The sequence below is a fragment of the Phasianus colchicus genome, chromosome 26 (genome assembly GCF_987193195.1).
Source record: "Phasianus colchicus chromosome 26, bPhaCol1.hap1.1, whole genome shotgun sequence".
Lineage (NCBI taxonomy): Eukaryota > Metazoa > Chordata > Aves > Galliformes > Phasianidae > Phasianus > Phasianus colchicus.
Genome location: NC_143461.1, coordinates 3,100,727 through 3,123,208, shown reverse-complemented (window position 1 = coordinate 3,123,208; position 22,482 = coordinate 3,100,727). Strand labels below are relative to the sequence as shown.

Sequence of the window (22,482 nt, the reverse complement as noted above, 5' to 3'; positions counted from 1 at the left end):
GAAGTTTTTCACACAGAGGGTGGTGAGGCACTGGAACAGGTTGCCCAAGGAGGCTGTGGATGCCCCATCCCTGCAGGCATTCAAGGCCAGGCTGGATGTGGCTCTGGGCAGCCTGGGCTGCTGGTTGGCGACCTGCACATAGCAGGGGGTTGGAACCAGGTGATCACTGTGGTCCTTTTCAACCCAGCCCATTCTATGATTCTATGATTCACTCTATGATTACCCGTGGGTTTCCTGGCACAAGTTATTAGCTCCTCCACAGCATTTTCCATCAAAGGAGCTCAGGCAGTTTGACAGCAGGGGACAGTTTACAGGTGGGAAAAGAAAGGAAATCCTGCATTCCAGGGCACCACAAGTGAAGGCACTGCCCCAGGGTACACAGTTCTGCAACAGCTTCCCATCCCTTGGACATCCTCAGATCAACCTCAGCAGTGCTCCTCCCCCCTTCCAACACTTGTACACAACAACGGGATCTTCCCATGTGACAATTAGAGCAGTTTATTTTTTCATGATGGAAACACCAAATGCAATTCAATCTCCCCGCATGGGTCATGCTTTAAAAATGCACACTGAATCCAACCACCTCCCCATGACGGGCTGCTCTTCCCCATCTGCAGCACTCGTAATTGGCGCGATTAATTAAAGCTGCACCGTTCAACCTAAGTACAAATACAGCTTCAGCTATTTGCTTGTGTCATATCTTACTACAGAACAAATTTTCTCCCTGTTCCAGCACTGTGACCTCACAGCAGCAGGTCTTCCTCCATCCTCCAGGCAATGCACTCTCTCAGCTGCTCGTGGCTCAGAGCAGGAGCCTGATGAAACAACTTATGGTAGGGAACCTGCTTCAGCAGGGGGTTGGCCTCTCCTCTGAGGTCCCTTCCATTCTGTGATTATCACAGTTTAGCTGTGTGTGTGTGCATTTCTGCTTTAGATGGGAGATGCAAAAGCAAATCCTAGTGGTGCTGCAGGCGCCCTGATGTTAGTGAGGAGCACAGGAGGCAACCCTGACCTGCCACACACACTGCAGCACCAACAGCCAGAAATGCAGAAGCTGGCTGGGCTCACTTCCCCAGTTCTGTATGCACGCTCATCTTTTGAAAAGGTCCTCAGAGCCTAGCAGGGGGAGGGAGGAGAAATTCAAGTGCATCCCCTTGGCAATCAAGGGAAAATCAGAAGCGTTTGTGGGTTAATTAATTCCTCTGAAGGTAATGAAAGAGGGTTACAAATGGCTTCATTGCATCCGGAATCTTTTCATCTCCGTTTAAAAGAGGCACGAAGCACCAAAAAAGCAGCCTGCTATATTTTGTTTTTACCTAATGACTTGGCCACTGCTGGAGTTTGTTTCCATGATGAAATTAATACCGTCATTTGTTTCTATGGGCTGCCAGAGTCAGGGCAGCTGGGGGCATTACTCAGCTCTGCATCCCGGATCAGCCCATGGTGGGGGGTTGGAAGCAGCTGATCCTTAAGATCCCTTCCAACCCAACCATTCTATGATTCCACGTTGTCTCCCCTCCCTGCAATGCTAAGGATTCCAAAGACATTGGGGACCCTGGGCAGGCACAGGGACTGCTGTGTGGTTTCTGCTGCTGCCATGCTCAACTCTTGGCTTTGCATTCGTTCCACCTTTGGATTATCATCAAGTGAATAACTAAAACTAAACCAGTCTGGAAACCTTTGCAGGAACATTTGGGGGTGGAGGGAGAAGGTATCTGCCGTTCTTTCCACTCAGTGCAAGCTATCTAGGGAATGCAGAGCTAAAAAAAGCAGGAACTCCACACCAACCTGATGCCAACCTGGGAACAGAAGGATCAACTCATACGGCTCGTTCTGCCTGGAAGGTCTGTAACTGGAGATGATACATATATACCCAAAAAAGAAACGGATGGAAGCACTTTGTGCTGGCACAGACAGCTGCTGCTCCTTCACACTCTATTGCTGAGATGATTTCTTCAGGGGAAACTTTGGGGAAGTGGCCACGCAGACAGCAGGTGACTGCTTTGGTTTTAAAACACGGAGGTCAGACTGGGGGTTGGTAACCTGCAGCTCTGTGCCCATGCCTATGGGATGTGAGAGTGAGTGGGGATGGATGGCAATGCTCTCCTGAAAGCTGCATGCAGCCCATGCAGGTGTGAACAAATAGTCATCAGGTACCAAGCAGCTAATGAAGAGATGTCACTCATTAACCCTACCAGCTGTGGGACACAGTTTACGTGGGGGGCAAACAGATTTAAATCCCCATTTCTTTCCAGAGGTGAGGATGGGGATGTGTGCATTGCCAACTGCTACATCCCACAGAGACAAAGGCTGTCCTAAGATTGGACACGAATAGGCACAGCCCTGAAGAAGGCTCAACATGACCCCAGTGGAGATGTGCTCACTTGTCTGCCAAGTCTTGCAGCCCTATCAGCCCCCTGGGTCACTGCAGGACGAGCCAGCAAGCCCCATGCAGAGGACCAGGCTCTAAGTGATGCAAGGCTCTGCTGAGCCACAGCTGCAGCCTCCACCAGCTTCATTCTGCAGTAGAACAACCAATCCCTGCTCTCAGAAGCTGAGCTGATAGCAAAGGACTGAACAACATGAAAAGGCTGATGAAGCAACAGGTCACAAGAGAAGGGGAAGCAGGGAGAGGGGAGGCAGCACTGCAGCTTCAACACTTGGGGCAGAAATTAATGAAAGGAACTCTGAAAAAGAGGCTCAGAAATGTAGGGTGAGGATGTGTGCACACATTTTGGATGAACTGTTTTAGCCCTTGAACTGATGTCAGCCCTTGTGAATAACCTGCCCTTCCCATCCCTAAAGCACTGACAAATGTTTGGTTTGTATTCATTTCCAATGAGGCATTTTGTAGAACTTAGGCTGGAAACACCCAGAAACTCTGATAATATCTTAACATAACTTAAACCCACATCCTTGTGGGTATCAAGAGTGGGACAGCACCAAATCTGGCAGCATCACATTTTCATGGCAGTGTAACAGCATCATTGAAATACTGTGCAAGCTTTGGTAGATCCCAAGCAAAATATTCAACCCCAAGCTGAAGCACTGTCTGCCATATCTCTCCTGGCTCTCTTTTTTTTTTTTTTTGCAGCTGAAAACATCAATTAAATCCAAATGAAGTGGTTGTACTACATGCACAACTGAACAAAACCCACTGGGCTGCCAACAAGCAGGAATCACAGCTCAGCCTGCACCACGCAGGGCGTCCTCTGCTGCTCTGTGTAAGTTTGTGTTACCTTACTTTGCTGAAAGAACCTTCAATGCCTGTCCAGAAACCACTTGCTTTCTCAGAATGTGCTGACAACCAGCACCCACAGCTCATTATTTGTTTGGTATTTTGCTCCAGAAGCATTTGAGCTCCTGATGGAAATGCATCTTGCTGTCCAAAGGAAGCCCACGTGGGGCTGAGATGCACAATGTGGATATTGCCAGCATCTTGAGATGAAGCCCAGGCAAGAAGCACTTTAATATTTATTACAATGAAATGTGGTTCTGAATAACACAGTATCTATCAGCATCTAATGTGTTCTTTGGTAAATAGGAGCCCATAAATTAGCCAAATGTTGAATTTATTTCCTTTCCTTGCTTCAGACTGCAGCTTCTTTCAAGTGTCATCTTAAGTGTCTCCATTCATCACCATGAAACCTGTGCCTATTTTTCATGGACTGCATGCCTGAAAACGCTGGACTGTGCTGTAACAGACCCAAAAGGCTGCAGCACAGAATAAGCATCAAACTAAAAATCACAGAAAAGAGTTTAAGGGAAACAAATGCCATATGGTCTGTATTGGCCAACAGTCCTGGTCCATTGCAGCACCGAGTCTGGGCAACCCCACTTGATGGGCTGGTGGTTGGACTGGATGACCTCTGTGATCTTTTCTAACTTATTCTATGATTCTTGGAGTCTCCATGCCCATGAGCCTCCCCAGCCCAATGAGGTTCTCCCACTGCACCAGCACTGCTATTTGGGGAGGAAAAGAAGTCCTGATGGCAGCAGCTGGGGTGCTCTAACACTGCAGCCACCACCTGGGTGCCATCAGAGCAGATCACCAGCACCACCCTGTACTTTGGATTGAAAGGAGCCCAGGGCAGTGTGACCTACTGGACAGCATCAACCCACAGCAGGGGTTGGAACTGGGGGATCTTCAAGGTCTCTTTCAACCCAACCGCTCTGTGCTTCTATTCCAGGTTACAGAAATCCATAAAGGCTTCAAATGGCGCTGGCTCAAAATAGCAACACCAAAAAGAACCTTCACCATCCTATTAAAAACCTGTCACGGTACAGACATTGTAATGCTCTTAGCCTTGGGGATTACATTGCAAAGTTGCTTTTCTGGTTCAAATAACTGACTTAGCAGCATAAAAAAAAAACAGCCGAGATGGTCCCCATTTAATTCCTCTGCACTGGGATTCTTAAAGGCTGGGACCCAAATAAGTGGGCTGTGATGGATCTGCTGCACCTACAGCCCACTGGGTCCAAACCCACTGCCCCAACACGATGCCAAGAGTGGAGGCAGTGAAGCTGAACTCAAGTTTAGCATTTCCAGTTGGAACAAAGAGCTGGAGATTGCAGCAGTGCAGATCAATGCAAGCTCACAGAAATATCTGGGCTCTTTCCTATTTGGGGGGAAAAAAGCCAACCCCAAATAACGTTTATTCATTAAAATGAAAATATTTCCAAATAGTGCTGGCTTGATTTCTTCACGCCGTCTTCTCTCCCCTCCTCTTTTTAAAAATAGCACATTTTCTCCTCAACCAGAATCAGAAACAAGTTCCAAAAACCCAAACACTGCTGCTATTCCCATGCACCATGAACATAAAGGGAAAACACACAAAGGAGGAGAAGAAAGAAAACACGCCGCGCCACGTTTCTCAAAAGTGCGTCTGGAAAACAACTTGATTCTGTTCCTACAATAAACTTCCATGTTTTGGATGCAATCACTGCAAATTACGAAGGCTTGGCAAGCTGCTCTGCTCGAACATATGGAAATTCTGTCTGTCAAAGCTTGCTTTCTGCTGCTCATCCATTTCTGCAACAGCCTCACCAGCCAAGATGATTTCATGACAGCCTGCGATCCAGCACAACACAAATGCTCTTCGCCCCACAACTGGGGGCTCGTGTGCTTTGTGCAGATCCCAGAGCTGCTTTCTCAGAGCAGGAATGGGAATTTTTACCCCTTCACCCTCAGCAGCAGAAACCAAAGAAGCCCCTGTGTGCTGCCCTCTGAGCCCCTTATGCTGTTTGCTCACTTGGTGATGGGAAGGAAGCACAAACTGGGGGATGTGCTGTGGCTGCAGGGCCACCGCTGCTCCCAGAGCTACTGGAAGCTAAAACCAAGAGTAACAGGATGGAAGGCACAGGGACACAGCTTTGCAGCAGTGCCAAGTCAATCTGGAATTAAATAGAAGGCAGAACTGCCAGCCCTGGTGCTTCTTCTCATTGCTGACAACCTTGTGTGGGGCTTGCCAGGAAGAAGCAGATGAGCATCTCCCCTCAAAGAGCAGCAAGAGGGATACCTGAATGCCACCTCTGTGAGCAACCCCTGCTGCAGGGAGCGACCCCAAAGGGAGCGAGGGGAGAACTCCCAGCACTCCAAACAAACCCAGCGCTCAGAAACAGAGGGATGTCGAGGAGCAAGCGGGGAGAGGAGCTCGGGGACCACCTGCAGGAGCATCCACACATTCCAGGAGCGCATCCCCCATCCGGCACAGCGACACACAGACACACGTGGCTCCTCATCCTACCTCGCAGGTCCTGCTGTGCGCGGGCTCCAGCCACGCTCTGCCGGGGCATGCGGAGGGAGGTGCGCAGGGGGGTGTGCCGCTGCTCGTCCAGGTATGCCAGGTCCTCCAGGTGGGCCGAGCTGGTGGCTGCCAGAGAGAGCAGAGCCCATCTTAGCTCCCGTTTCCTTTTCTCAACAAAGCATGCAGGTGTAAATAGAGTCGTAGAGTCATAGAGTCACTTTTTTCTGGTGTGTTTTGAGCCTCAAAGTAAACCAGGCTGGGATTCTGCCATGAGGGCGTGCAGAGAGGTCATATAACCATTGCTGTTGGAGAAGGGCTTTAGGATCACCCAGTCCAACCAGCAGCCTGTGGCCACTGTGTCCCTCCACAGAATCACAGAATGGCCAGGGTTGGAAGGGACCTCAAGGATGATGAATCTCCAACTCCCTGCCACATGCAGGGCCACCAACCTCCACATTTCACACCAGCCCAGGCTGCCCAGGGCCCCATCCAACCTGGCCTTGAACACCTCCAGGGATGGACGGGGCATCCACAGCCTCTCTGGGCAGCTGTTCCAACACCTCACCACTCTCTCTGTAAAGAACTTAGCAGTTTTGCAATGAACTCTACCAACATTTATAAAACAAAACTTCCAGTCTTCACTTTAGCATGGTTGCCTTTAGAGAGTCTTTGGAATATGAAGATGAAAATCTTGTTCTTAGTTAAATAATAATTAAGGTAACGTATCCCTGGCATAAGTAAAAGTAAGGAACCAAAATTTGGGTTGCCCTACTAGAAAGCACCGTAAAAAAAGTATTCACTTAAGGTTCTTAAATACTTAAATACCATGAGTCGACACAGCTGGGATGAGGCAAGGCTGATTTCCCATAGCTTGGAATGAAGAAGTGTTTTGGTAATGGTTTCTCGTGCCCTGGTGGTGTTTGCTCTGGGTTGCTCCCTTGTCAACATTCACAAACAACAAAGACAAATGGAGACACTTATGTCTGATATCCCCCAATACAGAACTCACCCAACCTGCATGCACACGGGTTTTGACAGTCAGCATTTCCTCCTGTGTTAAAGACAATTCAATAATGCACTGCATGTCTGGATATCAGGAAAAACTGATCCAAAAGAGCAGTGATCCATTGGAGAAGGGTTGCCCAGGAAGGTGGTGGGGTCGCTGTCCCTGGAGGTGTGGAGATGTGGCACTGAGGGATGTGGTTGGTGGGCATGGTGGGGGTGGGCTGGGGTTGGGTTTGGTGATCTGAAAGGGTTTTTCCAGCCCTCATGATGGTGTGATTTTATGCTGAACTCTGCAATCCTTCAACTCTGTTAGAGCTGCTTAGTTTGGATTTGGTCTCTTCCAACTCAACCGTTCTATGGTTCCACTGTGTCCCCTCCCTGTTACGCTCAGGACCACAAAGACATTGGGAGCTCTGGGGAGGCACAGAGATTGCTGTGTGGCAAAAAACCTAAACCTTTGAGAGACCACTAAAAATACACAAGCAAAAGCCAAAAATGTCATCTGAACTAAAGAAGATAACTTCACTGTTCCAAAGTCATTTCCTCATGGGAGAATCTAGTGCTCTGCACAGTGCTGGAGGCATTCAGGGCCAGGCTGGATGTGGCTCTGGGCAGCCTGGGCTGCTGTTGGCAACCCTGCACATAGCAGGGGGTTGGAACCAGATGATCACTGTGGTCCTTTTCAACCCAGGCCATTCTATGACTCCATAATAGGAGTAATTCACTGCTCTCTGCCCATCTCTCACATACGTGCTCACCCATGCATCTTCCTGACAGCCCCATCCAGAACTCCCAGTGACCATGCAGTGGTGCAGTGCTGCAATGCCTGCCTAGCACCCAGCTGCTCTGCACCATGCCCACCTCCTTCTACTGATACATCCATTGCACTGCTGGGACTAAGCACCATTTATATTCCATTCACGACTATTTGCTCACGTACCATGACAAGACTGTTATATCAAATCAAAAAATTAATCATGAGATTTCTTCAAAACCTGCTGGCGAAGCCAACTCCAATTCCTTGCTGTGAAATGAGTAAAGATCTGGGCAGAGCTCTGCTCACACAGTGCTGGGTCCTTCCTCTGGTCCCACAGCATGGGATGCATCAACTTCACAGAGCAGAGAAGTCTGGAATGAAGAGGAGCATTCCTTCCAGCTGGCACCTAATGGACGTGCACGGATCTTTCCAAGATCTTGCTGCAGCCAAAAATTAGGTGAGACTGAGAGATTCCCAGGATGATAATTTCCAAGAGAGATGCCCTGCACTCAGCCCCGCTTCGGGCTCAAGCAATTCTCTAGACCATCATCAGGGATAACCAGAGACATTCAACATCCTGGTTGAAACTCCATTTCTTTATCCATGACCATCCAACAGATCAACACTGACAGAAGCTCCTTTTTGCCAATTCATATAACAACTTAAGCCCAACAATCATTTTCCCTCCAGTTATCCATTGATATAAAAAAACCAACTTTCATTCCCTCGGAAAATTCCCATTACTCCCTGAGCAGAGCACCAATGTTATAATAAGATTACTATCTTTTTTTTGGGCACACCATGAAAATCCTACCTCTAACCACGCTGCGTGACCAAGAGATGGGGGCTGTGATGCTCACATGGCACACAGCCTCCTGGTGACCATACAGGATGTTGAATGCCCACCTGTTCTTGGCACCAATAGATGCCATGCTCAACGTGGAGCATTCACACCACACTGGACTCACTCACAGGACTGTCAGTCTCACCTTTGTGCTGGGGAAGATCACAGAGCAGATCCTCCTGGGAGTGATGCTAAGGCACGTGGAAGGCAAAGAGCTGATATGGGGGAACCAGCATGGCTTCACCAAGGGCAAATCCTGCTTAACCAACCTCGTGGCTTTCTCTGATGGTGTCACTGCATTGGGAAGAGCCACTGATGTCAACTATCTGGATTTCAGTAAGACGTTTGACATGGTATGCCACAACTCTCCCAATTGGAAGGATATGGATTTGATGGGTGGGCTGTTCAATGGATGAAGAACTGGCAGCAGGATCAAGTCAGAGAGTGGTGATCAATGGCTCCATGTCTGGATGGAGATCTGTGATGATGAGTGGTGTCTCCCAGGGGCCACAGTGCTGGGCCCAATACTTTTTCATATCTTCATCAATGACTCTGACAGTGGGGTTGAGTGCACCCTCAGCAGTTTGCTGATGATCCCAAGCTGTGGGGTGAGGTGACACAGGAGAGGGACAGGATGCCACCCAGAGGGACCTAGACAGGCTGAGCAGTGGGCCCAGGTAAACCTCATGAGGTTCAACAAATCCAAGTGCAAGGTCTTGCACCTGTGTTGAGGCAACCCCCATTACCAGTACAAGCTGGGGGAGAGAAGAATTGAGTGCAGCCCTGCTGATAAAGACCTTTTTTCAGGGTCTGGACCACGCTCTGGGCAACCTGATTGAGTTGTGGGGAGCTGGGAGAGATGGCCTTCAGAGGTCCCTTCCAACTCTAAGGATTCTATGGTTCCAACATTCCAACTTCTGTGATGGGGAGATGCTCCCAGCAGCACAGAGCTGCCCTTCTGCTCCCTCCATCAGCACTGCTGCGTCCAGTGCTCTGTCACAGAGCATCCCTGCAGCGTCCCCACTGATCAGCTGAGATTTATCTTTCCCATTTAGAACAGAGGAATAATTAAAGAGGCCTCCAGCCAGAGAAATAGAAGTCATTTTTTCCTGATAATACGCTGCGGTACTTCAAACATTATGCAAGATGAATTGATCTTATAAAATATACTATTAAACTCACAAAAGCTTCCCCTCAATGGTGAGGTTTATTCTGTGCAGCAAGACACTGCGACTGCAGATAAAACACACAGGAGGAACAAATGCCTCCTCAAAAATGTTATCTGTGTGCTGCTGCTGCAAATCCTTCCAAGGTCCCAATGAACTCTGAATATGGAAAAGGAGGCCCTGGCATGGAGCTGTGATGCAGCAGCCAAACACATGGGCTCAGTTTGCTCAGGGCAGAATGCACCGCTGCAAGGTGAGATCCTCCCCGTGCATCCCAGTTCAGCATATTAATAAATACAATTTAGATTTAATGACATCACGCTGGGCTGGATGTGTGCTCTGAGTGAGCAAGGAGGAGTCGAGCACAATTAGGGTCATGTTACGTTTTGGGTCTTATCTGAATTCCTTCTGTGTTTGGTTGGCATCCGTTCTCTTTCCTCTGGGTAAAGCAGAAGGTGTTCACACACAGCTCCTGTGCTGCTCCTTCCTGGGGCCATTGCTGGGTCCATCCCTGCATTTGTGTTCATCCGAAGGCCTGAATGCACAGCCTCAGTGCCAAGTGCCTCCTGCTGATTGCTGTGAGACACGCTGGAAGAATGCAAGATGAATTACTGCGTGCGTCTGCCTGGGATGAAAGTAGGAAGAAAGCAAACACTGCTGCAGCTTTCAGTTTCCGTGAACAATAAAAGAGTAAAACAGCAAAGCCAACGCATCCACATGGCTCTCAGCCGTACAACTGAGCTTTAAAGAACTGCTGGATGACCTGGGATTACTTTTATAGGTGTTTTTCTTGGATCCAACCTCTGGCTGCTCTACTGTTTCCCACAGTAGAACAGAGCACGCTCCATCTCTGCACAGAGGTACAGCACAAAAGCAAAGAGCACTTTGTAGAACAGGTAATGTGATGACACAGGGAATTACAACCACCTCCGCTGTGATTTGCTGTGATCACAAGGAACTGCCCGACCAGCTCTGTATCCACTTCTTTGCTCCTTTCCATTCCCTTCTTTTATTTTCTCTCTTTGCCTTTGAGGTTTGGGTTTCAATTAGAGCTGCTGATGACTCAATTATGCTCTGTGAATGCCACACAGCTCGAAAAACTGGTGTTAGTAGCATCAGAGTGAAGGAAGCTCTTTGTACCATGATGCCCACACTTCAGAGAGGTGATGCTATCACCCAGAAAGTGCTCTCTGTGTCACCAATGTGGGGAGGGAATTCCCTTATCCTCCTGGTTTCCAATGGCAGCACGCAGCCAGTGCCCTGCAGCTGTTTCTGTGCAGCTTAGAGGATGGAATTTGGAATTTCCTGGGCTGTGCTGTGGTAATATCCAAAGGTACGTAGAATGCATCCTGGGAAGGATTTCCTTTATAAAAGTGATGGTGAAGAAAATGGCAAAAATAGCATAAACCAGAAATAGCAGAGGGAACAAAACCAGCCTTGGGATTTTGGAGAGATGAGCAAAAAGAGGCTGGGGGAATTTCAGCTCCAGCAACCCATGGGAGAAGAGTGCAGGAGACAAATGCTAACTCAGTGAGGAGCTCTTCCCTAAGGAAATCAAAAATACCTTCCTATACCAAACAAAGACAGCCAGCACTGAGCTCTCTCAGCTGCAGAGCTGCCCTGGGCTTCTCCCACCCCCAGACCCATAAGAGAGAAGTGCTGCACTGTTCCCACATCTTCACAAAATCACCTCGCAGGTACACTAAGCCACGAACCCAAGTCATCTCCCAAGTGCTCCACCACAGTGCAAGGCCCACGTTGGCATTCCAAGGTGCTCCAGTGGTCTTTCAAGAGAAACGTTCCCAACAAATTGCTTTTAATTGCTTCAGAAGATGTTTTATGCAAGGCTGGATCGATACGTGTTGGGAGAATGGCTGCAGTCTGTGGGCTGGAGGTGACCAAAGGGATGCAATGCATGGCATGGATTGTGAGTCTGGTGTGAAAACAGCCTGGTGCCATTCTGGAGGCTATGCAAGGACAATTTCTGAAGAAAATTGAAAAAACATAAGACATTACAAAGCCACGAGGTATAAGTGCTGCCATGCACTGCATCCCTAGAACAGATTGTGTGTAAACACTGCCTGTGCACACATTCAGCAGCATCACAAAACAGAACCAAAAAAGAGCCAAGAACGGTGTGTGTGTCAGCAAAGGTGTGGTTGGCTTCACACATGGAATGCTGCTAAAAGACAGCATGGCCACGTGCCCTGCTCCATGCTCACCAACCTGTGCCCCGAGATGAACATCTGCAGGGTTAATTTCCAGCCCAATTAGCATGCTGATCTGGTTTACCAGCTGGCTGCAAAGTGTGCAATGCTGGTGCAAGGAGGTGGCTTGCAGGCAGCACTGCCTTTGGGCAACAGCAAGGTTTGCAGATAGGCTGCAGCCAACCGTGCAGCTCTGAGCTGGGTTCTCTCTCCCATCGCTCATTTAACAGCTAGAAAATGTAACAGTGCAGTGCATGAACTTGTAGGAAAAAACATCTGACCATTAAATGACCGGAAGATTAATCTGAACCTTCTTTTCCATTGTTATTCCCACCCCACTTTCTCCTGGAATATGTGTGTTAGTTGAACATCACACAGCACAAGAACACAGAAGGAAGAGATGCTCCCCAGCTCTGCTGGGTGGGTTTCACCTCCACCTCCAACACCTCCCAAAAGCAACCCAACCAATCCGATGTGTTAATGTGTGCAGTGAGCAGCCCAGCGCTCCTCTGATGGTGTTGGTGAGGGCTCACCCACAAGAAATGAACCCCAATCCAATGTGATGAGGCTTTGCAGCCTGAGTTCCAATTCTTTTTGTTCCCATCACTTGTTTCCATGCTGAAATCCCATGCTTTTAGTCTCTCAGATGTGAGTGTGTGACAGATGCTGTACCATCACACTCTGTATTTTCGTATTGATGACAAACTCATTCCTATATTGCTTTTGAGTCTCTGACTGTCCAGAGTGGGATTAAAGAGGCAATGTAATCCAGTTATGCAATGCAGCCTGGGTGGAGAAGCACTTCTGCTTTAACAGACATTATCCCAGAACAGATTCTGGTCTGCACACAGACAAAGGCAAACCTTCCCACATGTCTACAGAGACAGACATCTCAACATCATCACAGGATCCCACAAAGTCAGAAGGGACCCAGAAGGATCACCCACGTGCAATCCCAGAGAAGTCACCCAGCAAGCAAAAAACATACAGCAGCAATGCAAGAAAGAATAATTCCAAACAAGAAGCTTTTCAGTCCAGCTTTAGCATTTCTAATCCTCCCTCTTGCTGCTGCCCTGGTACCAACTTGAGAACTGACCTCAGCAGTGTTCAGACACCACTAAGCTATTGCTACATCATTTAAGAACCTTTCCAACAGTGCATCGTGCATCTGAAATTAAATGAACAGAGTTCTGATGCTATGCCAGAACAAAAGAAGTCTGGCTGTTGGCCGAGCTCAGGTGGGAAGCAATGCATGCACATGTGTGTGCTAATGCAGCCAGGGTGAAGTTTCACTGAGAGAGGTGGGATCCACAGCAATTATTTTGTAGATAGCTTATCCTAATTGGCTTCACTGCGAGGCTCTGAGGATCAGCAGGGAAGTCTGGGCACTTGGCTTTTCCCTTTGGGAGACAAGAAGTGGCAGATGTGGAATCGATCTCACGTTTGAAATACTGCATATTTGTATTGCAAGGCAGGAAGGAAATACATTTTGCTTTTTTACATCTCCTTGCCAATAATCTTACAGCTGTGCAGCTTTGTAAAAACAGCATCACAGATGGCCCAAATAGCCATTAAACAACAACAGAAACAGTTCTCCCCACCAGAGTTTTCCATTTAGAAATACTATGGAATTCCTAATGGAGTGAAGATAGTGGTCCAAAGTCCTTGTTCCTACTTATCAATCTAAAACAAACAATGCAACAACCATTAAATATTCAGCAAATCTTGCAGGGTACTTACAGAGTACTTTGCTTTGGATAACTAACAGATTAGTTGATAATATTTTTTTTCATAATTTTGGAAACTACATTCTTGATGTAATATTCATAGATATGGATATTCTGCCCAATTAGCTGTAGTCATTTTCAGGAGACATCTAAATTAGATATCAACAAAAATAAACAAGGACCTGTGAAGGCTGAATCAGGACAACTAAAGCTGGAAAATCTTTTGGATACGTCCATCCTTTGCCATTTGAGAAAAAACAAGCCTTGCTTCTCATTTAAGCCATAACTGAAATGGAATGAATCCATTCACTTAAGACTGAAAAAATGGTCTGGTTTCTACAAGCTAGTAATATTTAGGAGCAAGTGAAGAGTTGCACGTGAGAAGACAGTTTTTGTCCCACATGACGACTACAGAAAGGAGATGAGGAGCACACGACAAGTGACAACATGAAAGGGCTGCACCATGAACTACGAGCCAAGCTGAAGGCAAAACCATCATTGCTCTTACCTGCAACCGAGTTGGGCCGTGGCATGAGGTACAGTGGGATGGACTGCACTGACTGGGACAGGACGGTCTCCAGGTTCCTCTCCGGGATCTTGTTCAGGCTGTAGGTCGAGGCTGTCATGTTCTCATCCACACGGTACAGGCACGAGTCCATGCTGGACTTCTGGGACTGCCAGGGCTTCAGGTTGCCACCCGAGCCCATCTCCTTGCTGCTTTCCCCTCCATACTTGGTGCGCTCCACGTTCTCCGAGTAGCTCGTCAAAGTGGCTTGAAGGAAGGAATCACAAAGAAAATGAGCACGGGAGGAAGAAGTGCTTGCACACACACACACACACACACACACACACACACACTGCTGTGCACGGCACCGTGCAACAGCCAAAAAACCACGCTCGTCGTGTATCCCACAGCCACATAAATCAGGGGTGAAACTGCATTTAATGATACTGCTTCTGCGAGAATGTTCGGGCTCACACTGATAGAAGCCATTTGTAATTACAGAGAGTATTAAAAATGATGTGCAACGCTGCGTTAAGAGCACACAACCCCAGAAACAATTAAGGACGATCCATTAGCAGTGCTGCTCCTACCTCTGCATTTGCATCACAGCCACAGCCTTTCCAGACGCTGCTCTCAGAAAGGTATCACCTTACAAAATATGACTTATAAAGACTGTCTGACAGTGAGATGCCACACAGATGAACCCCCACCTGCCTCACACCAACAACTGCTCCTCTGGGTGAGTTCAGCTCAGAACCTGACCCCAGTGCTTTGATCTGTGCTGGTTTTGGGATGCTTTCTGTGCAATCCATCCGTTTCCCCTTGCACTGCCTGGTTCCCAAGAGCAGGGCTGCTGATATATTAACATATAACTCACCATTCAACCCAACAATCAACTTTATTCCAACTCTTCCTAAGCCCTGGGTGTGCGCATAGATGGACTTGGAGATATTTATCTCCTAAATCCCCTGAAATGCATCACTGTCACTTAGTAAATACCAAGCCAAGGCCAAACTCTCTGCTGATTTCTGTCCCTGGGCACAATGGTGTGGCTCTGTGGCCTCGTGCTGGTGGTGCACATCCCACCATCACCCCTCTTGGAGCACAGGATGCACTCCCTCATTACCACCCATCTCCATGCTGAGCTTTACACTGAGACATCAACCACTTCCATGTAAAGCCACCAACTCATCATCCAAAAATACAAAAGAAATGTCCACTCCACATCCATCCCAGTGGAGTTGGTGTAGCCTTCAACCTTCACCTTTCCTATTTTTCTCTCTGGGCGCTGTGCTTGCCATCCATGCTGTCAGCTCAATGACTGTGTACCCCATGGGTGCCCCAAAACTCAGCTCTTTGTAACATATTCTGAGACCTGAAACCAAGGCATGCAGCTGATGAGAACCACATCTGCTTGTTGGCAATGAGACACCCCCTTCTGCCAGGTAAACACGCTGACACTTCAATGGAAGAAGCTAAGATAAAACCAAGAGAGGTGCTAATAGGTTTCTTTGGCTGCCAGCACTGATAAATACATTTTTAACTATAAAACTTCCATTGGAACAGCCAGGGCTGCAGCGCTGAGCACAACCCATCCCACTGACAGAAACCTCAGCCTATTTCTCGTTAATCACTTCTCATTAACCTTAGCAGAGAAACGCCAGCAGCTAAGATCTTCAATACACCAAACTGAGGGTAAAAGCCAAAATAACTATGGGTCAAAGTAAGCTTTTTCAAGCACAGATGGCAGGCTCTATGCCCAACCAACCATCACCTTTCTTACCTCTTGAGCAAAATATGACTTCTAAGGGTTATAACTTAAGAGTTTTGCTTCCTTATCACTGCACTGTGCTGCGTTCCACCATAACCTTGAGAAATGGTTCCAAACTTCTGCTGATGCTCACACAGCTCTGCTGCAGTGTGGATCATTACAGCACGCATTTGGGGCCAATCCTCTGAGATTTCACAGCTCTGTGATTCATGAGTGTGACACCAGCAGTGATGGGCTGTGAAAACGAGCCCTAATGACAAAGAATCCCAACAGCCCACAATTCTGAGCTGTGCTGAATTGGGCCAGTGCCAAAGGGGCTGAAGCAGCACCCATGAGAACCCCATACTTGAAGTCCTCGCACCCTTAAGGTGCAAATCAAAGCACACAGTGGCTGTCACACTGATGGGGATAAAAGAGGGAACCTTTCCTCAATGCAAAGGTTATAAAGGAAACCAACAGTTCTTGGTTGTTGCAAAATCTCTTATGGGTCCCATCTTAAAAGAGAAGGATGCAAAACCAGATGGCACGCTCTAGATTTGGGAAAGATAAACTGATGACCTCAGACACATCAGGAATGTTCACCAGGGGCAATCTGCTGAGAGGAGATCTCTGTGGGCTGAGCCTTTCCCAACCTATAGCCCTGCACTGGGTTATGGGACGTGCTGGGGCATGGCTGGAAGGGCTGCAGGGCTGTGCACACAGAACAGCACTTTGTGCTCTTCCCATTGCTGAATCCATCTGGAAAGCACAACCTGGGTACCAAAAAAGGCAGAATACTGCAGTTCTGGGCTGCTCCAGTGAAGCAAGTGGGCTGCAGCCACATGTAGGCTGTGGCTGGGGAGCATAGGAGGGATGGAGGCAGGGGGAACAGCAATGGGGCAGCTCTGGAGGCATGTGCTGAAGGCATGGGAACCTGGCAGGCTGTGCTTCCCAAGAGCACTGCACCAATGCCATGTGCAGATAAACACAGATGCACATATATAGAGATCTTCAGCGTGTCAGCTGCTGGCCAATGTACACCGTATTTAATATGAGCACAGACAGAATTTGAGGCATCTAAGGCATCTGATAGCTTTGCAGCCCTTTAAGGAGCACAAAGGCCCTGTGATGGCAGGACTGAGGAATTCACCTCTGTGCAGACCCTGCCACAAGGCTCCAGCTCCACTGGCAGCAGCTGGGCGCTGTGAAGCCCAGTGTGGGGGATGCCAGGAGGGGAGGCATCCCTACAGGGTTCTTCTCTTTGGGGTTGGCTTCTTCTCCCAAGTAGCTAACGATACAATGAGGTAATGGCCCCATGTTTCACCAGGGCAGAGTCAGGTTGGATGTTAGCAACCATTTTTTTTGGCCCTGCATGTAGCAGGGGGGTTGGAGTTTCATGATCCTTGACGTCCCTTCCAACCCTGGCCATTCTGTGATTCTGTGATTTCTCCATCTCCAAAAGAGTGGTGATGCATCAGCATGGGCTGCCCAGGGAGGTGTGGGAGCCCCCATCCCTGCAGGTATTCCAGAATGTGGGGATGTGGCACTTGGGGACATGGTGATGGGCATGGTGGGATGGGGTGAAGTTGGACTTGGAGATCTGAGAGGTCTTTTTCAAGACTGCTTATCCAAGCAGGACCTCATCCATGACAGCATCCTCGATGCCACTGCAGTCAGTGCTGCACTTTGCTAAGAAATATCATGTATTTACAGGAAATAAGCATTACTTCTCCTGTAGCTGCAAGCCAGTCTGCACTCTGGAGCATGAGAGCTGCATTTGTCTCCAGTCACACACACAAAGGGATTTTTGCCATCCCATACAATTCTCCTGGAGGCAAAAATCACACCTGGAAAACAACACCTTTCTGCTCACAGTGCAGATGGAACAGCAGGAAAAAGCAGTTTCCTATGGTTACCATTTAATGACAAGCAGCAGCTACAATATTAATTATAGATAGAAATTAAGGATAAACCTCAAGAAGGAAACAGAGATTTTGTTGCATTAAAAACTTAACTGCAGCAGAGCAGCGAGCATCAAACATTGCATAGGAGAAACTCTTGTGCAAACACTGCAGGGTCACCTTGTTTCACTCCCATCCCCATGCATGCCTTGCACAGAGAGCTGCACAACCACTTCCAGCCCTTGGATCCTGAACCAGATTTATTTCAGCCAGCAGGAATCTGCAGCTGAAGACCCAAACTGAAATCTATGGATGAATCACAGAACTGCAAGGGTTGGAAGGGACCTCCAGAGACCATTGTGCCCAATCCCCATAAAGCAGTTCTGTACAACAGGTCATGCAGGTCAATGTCAGATGGGTCTGGAGTATCCACAGAAGGAGATTCCACCACCTCCCTGGGCATTATACTGTAAGTACAGATACAACTTGCCATGTCACGTTGGAGATGTCCAAGCTAAAGGGAAGGAGTGGACACAAACTGGACCCTGCTTGAAGCTGGAGGTCAAACCCCAGCCTGCTCCTCGTCTGCTTCACTTCTCTTACAACAGTGGTCTCACACAGAAGGGAAAAACAAGCACTGCTTTAAGTCACATCACCAATCCTATTAAAAACAACAGAGATTAAGCAGGTAAACTCATTTCTGTTTCAAGCCTGAAGCTACCATCAATCACAGGGAGCACACAAAGCTCTTGGAATGTAATGAAAAATACCTTGGCCATAGCATCATGCTGACCCTGTATTCTTTTGGTTCTAAACCTGAATTCCCTGGCAAGGAGGATGAGGAACAGCAGGAATGCCTGCAAGGCAGACGGGGCTCACAGCTGTGTGCTGTGCAGAGCAGAAATGCAGCAGAGCAGCAGCACTGCACACAGCCCTGTGCAAACAGCACAGAGCAGCACAGCTCCAGCTCCTCTACTGCAGGTTCTTGTTTGGGGAAACACGGTGATGAGTGTTTTTAAGCACAGCAAATATCAAAGAGATCTGTTAGAAAGGTTCCGAATCCAATCTACAGGCAACAGTTCTCATCTTCCAAAGCACAATACATGTTAAACAAGGAAACATGTCCCAAAATACAATTATTTGAACACATCCCTGTAATAAAACCACACAAGTAGGACGGTTGGACTGGGTGATCTTAGAGCTCTATTCCAACCTTGTGATGGTTCTGTGATTCTAAGGACAGCTGGAGGAGAACCTCTGATAGGAATGCACAATGACAGATGAGGGGCTCTTTCAGGATCCTAATGGCCTTGAAACTGGCTTTAGAATTATAAGATTTAAACAAGAGAGCAAAAAGGAGGCATGTGGAGGGGAGTTATTACACACCAAGCTTGTTGGCTGAGGCGAGGAGGGTGGAGTGTGATGATCCTTGAGGTCCCTCCCAGCCCAACCCATTCCATGATTCTGCCACTCTATGATTCTATACTTGGTTTTCACTCACTGGGCACGTTCAGGCTGTTGTTGAGCTTTTCTTCATAATCACAAAGGTTAAACTCCTGCTGCTCTTATAAAAGAATGGAGAGCCCCACCAGATCTCAAGCCATCAGCAGCCAATGCTTCCAAGCCCTCTGTCCCAAATCCAAATCCAAAGTAACACCGTGGGAGCTGGCAGCACTGAACTTCCCTCTAGCTGTCTTCTGATCAGTGCTTTCAGTTTCCTTCTTCCAGTAATTCCACAAATCCTTTCAACACTTCACTCCGTGTTCCCCCTCTACCAGCCTGGACTGTAAACCAAACAGATTTCAGTTTCAACACAACACATCTTTTGTGCCACTTACTTTTGCTTTATTCACTCCAGCACTCCCTTTCTCCCATTTTTCCCCAAAATCATAGCACACACCTCTGCCAGCCCATCACCTACCCAGTATCTAAGCAGGGTCCATTTCAGCAGCCAACCCAGCCCTCGGTGCCCCACAGACGTAACCAAGGAAGGCAGCAATGCCATTCCACGACATGGTTGCTGTTTGGGTTTCTCACCCCTCACACTGAGCATGCCAACACGGCCTTCCTTTTACTCAGTTTGTCCAATTTAAGGAAACAGAGCCACAATGGGATCAGGATCCAGGAATGGTTCCTACAGCACTCGATGCCATTGAGATGCAGCGCTCCCACCGATGATGCCCAACCATGAGATGTCTGATAAATCACCTGTCCTTCCTCCTCCTGCCCTGTTATCCCACCGCTGTAAGATGCAGGTGCATTACTGAGCAGAGCTCATCAATATCCAACGTTTTTCAGGGAGCTCCTCCTCTGGGGAATGAGCACGGATGGGCAGCCTGAAAAATCTGTAGTTCTTAGAAACCTTATTCATTATTAACCAACCGCTTCGTGATACTGATGAGAATGTCAGAACTCAAACTCAACAGCTGTAGGGTCACAACAATATCTAATCAGAGTAAAATCCATCTTGGAGGGACCTCTGAGCTGCTCTTTGCTCCCTCCTCCAAACACAAATCTGTAAAGAAATCCATCGTGGTTTCCTGCCAGCAGCATCTCTTCTGCTTAGCATGCAGCCTGGACCAATTTATTCACAAACCCATTTTTCACCCACAGACACGTATGTAGGAAGCAGCGACCTGGTGACAGCTCAGAAGTCAGCCTTCATTGTAAAGCACACAAAACCTAAGAGAAGCCATTTAGTGTGCATGGGCTGAGACCCATCTACACCACAGCAGCACCTACCCAGCTCACTGCCTTTGCTTTCAGCTGCTTCAACATCATAAACATCTCCTTGCTCCAAATGGCCTCCTCAGTAAACACTGAGCAGAGCAGCACAGGACTTCATATTTCAGCCAGAGGGTGGTGAGGCACTGGAACAGGTTGCCCAAGGAGGCTGTGGATGCCCCATCCCTGCAGGCATCCAAGGCCAGGCTGGATGTGGCTCTGGGCAGCCTGGGCTGCTGGTTGGTGACCCTGCACGTAGCAGGGGGTTGGAACCAGGTGATCATTGTGGTCCTTTTCAACCCAGGCCATTCTATCCTTCTATGATTCTTTATGTGCATGGCAGTGTTGGAGATGCTCAGCATTCAGCCATGCATCAGAAGTGCATTTCTGCTGGGATGCACAGCACCCAACAGCAATGAGGTCCAGTGGAGGAGCACGGGGTTCTGTGAACACTTTTCTTTCCAGTAGCAGATTCTGAACATCAGCAGTTGGCTGCCTCTGTGCTGTGAGAGCCAACAACTCTGGGAAGCTCTTCAGAGGTTAAAGCCAGGTCAGCACTCCCAGCAGCCGCTCCGCTGCACTGAAAGGATTTAGCAGCTTCCAGGAGAAGGCTGACTGGCTCCGGGCTCCCGTCAGCTCCCTCCTCCTCCCTCCTCCCCCCTTTCCTTGTTCTGCAAGCAAACACATACATTTATGATAGCTTTCAGTGGCAGCTCTAAAAGATGCAGCAGATAACCCCCCAAATATCAGCCCTTCCTTCAGCTGCAGTGCCACCATTGCACTGCTCCTGCCCTGCATTCCTAACCCGAGGCTGAGCTTCCAAGAGGAAGAAAATCCAACAGTTCTGCAACAGCTTTCTCCCATCACGTCATTTGGGAAGGTTCTATGGAGCCTCTGTGGAGGTGCAGGGGGCAGCAGTGACATCAGCTGCCTGGGAGGAGCAGGAGGGTGACCACGACTCAGCAATCACACAACACCTCCAGAAATGTTCACTCTTTTCCTACACCAACACCGCAGGCAGCACTTTGAGATGGAAATCTCCAATGGTTTTACACTTCCAAGTGCCATTATGGCCACTCAGAGCAAAGGCCATCAGCGTGGTTCCCTTCACACAGAGCAAACACAAGCAAGGGAAATGCACCAAGGGGCTCTGCATCCAATAAAGGAGGAATGCAGCAGAGGGAAACCTGATCTCCAACCCTCCAGAAACAAAAGAGCTGGTGCTGCTCTAAACAGGAGAGCACAGCTGTCTGTGTGCTGCACATATGGACCATTCCCCTGGAAATAATTCTGGAGAACCACTGCTATACAGAGAGCACCTTACAGAACCAGAGCACCTTACAGAACCAGAGCACAGCAGCTCACATCCAACTGTTGCGACGATGGCACAAATGCACAACCATCCCCTGCTTGTGCTGCACCGTGCCTTGCAGAGGACAGCAGAAAGATCTGGCTGCAAAAATTCCCATTTCTTTTGCTGCTGGAGAAGACTGTACTCCTGCTGTGTGTTGTGGCTGCACAGCTTCTATTGAAGGGCAGAGTGAGACGGTGATGAAAATGTTACTGTCAAAGGGAAGAGGGGAAAGGGAGGGAGGCAGAGGCTGTTGTGTGCCTCTGAGTGCTAACAGAAGAAGTGGGAAGCACTGCTTTCTGAAAGCCTTCCCCTGCACCACATGAATGTGCTTTTACGTGACTTTTCCATCTGGGATACATTACCATAACCTTGGGATAAGCCACTTTCTTTCACTTTCCACTTTTTCCACGGGGAAAAAAAGTCTAAGCTCCTGAGAGAAATATTTCCAACAGAACCTTGCATGTGAGGGGTGAACAACATTGTGTTCTGACTTTAAGAAATGACTACAGAATGGGATGGGGGGCACGACAGAACCAGCAGCTCCAGCATCCCATCCCACCAGCGGTGTGCTGACACTCCCAGCCTCCCAGATGTGCTGCTGGGACCACCTGCACCTCCCATGCCCTCACCTGGGCAGATGGCAAAGCCATCCCCTACTGCAGCCACCCCCCATGACACTTTGGAGCACCAGGAGCCACCAGCCTGTTTTGCTATGCAGCTCCTTATGGCTCTTGGTTTTAACATCACACAGACAGAAGTGCTGTTCTATGGCACAGAGCACATGAACTGAGCCCA

The 22,482-nt window shown here is 48.4% G+C and overlaps 1 protein-coding gene and 1 long non-coding RNA gene across 21 annotated transcripts in view; one reads left to right on the top strand and one right to left on the bottom strand.

Moving 5' to 3' along the window:
- The window catches only part of TANC2 (tetratricopeptide repeat, ankyrin repeat and coiled-coil containing 2), a 182,286-nt gene that overhangs the window by 57,121 nt on the left and 102,683 nt on the right, over nt 1-22,482 (bottom strand). For 16 of the 17 annotated variants that reach the window (XM_090125170.1, XM_090125169.1, XM_031600935.2 and 13 more), the window contains 2 exons: nt 13,962-14,225; nt 5,748-5,873 (listed from right to left, as the gene is read on the bottom strand). In XM_090125170.1, coding sequence (XP_089981296.1) covers nt 5,748-5,873; nt 13,962-14,225 — 390 coding nt within the window. Of the gene's footprint in view, nt 1-5,747; nt 5,874-9,150; nt 9,459-13,961; nt 14,226-22,482 lie in introns of those variants that run through there. The other variant, XM_090125186.1, reaches the window with a different exon arrangement.
- LOC116233818 (uncharacterized) lies at nt 751-4,655 on the top strand. 4 transcript variants are annotated; one of them, XR_004168013.2, is made up of 5 exons: nt 756-833; nt 1,687-1,994; nt 3,095-3,224; nt 3,350-3,455; nt 4,191-4,655. It is a non-coding gene; the product is annotated as an uncharacterized LOC116233818 (long non-coding RNA). The 4 variants fall into 4 exon arrangements; XR_004168014.2 differs by having other exon boundaries at nt 1,687-1,844; nt 4,191-4,654; XR_004168015.2 differs by having other exon boundaries at nt 761-833; nt 1,750-1,994.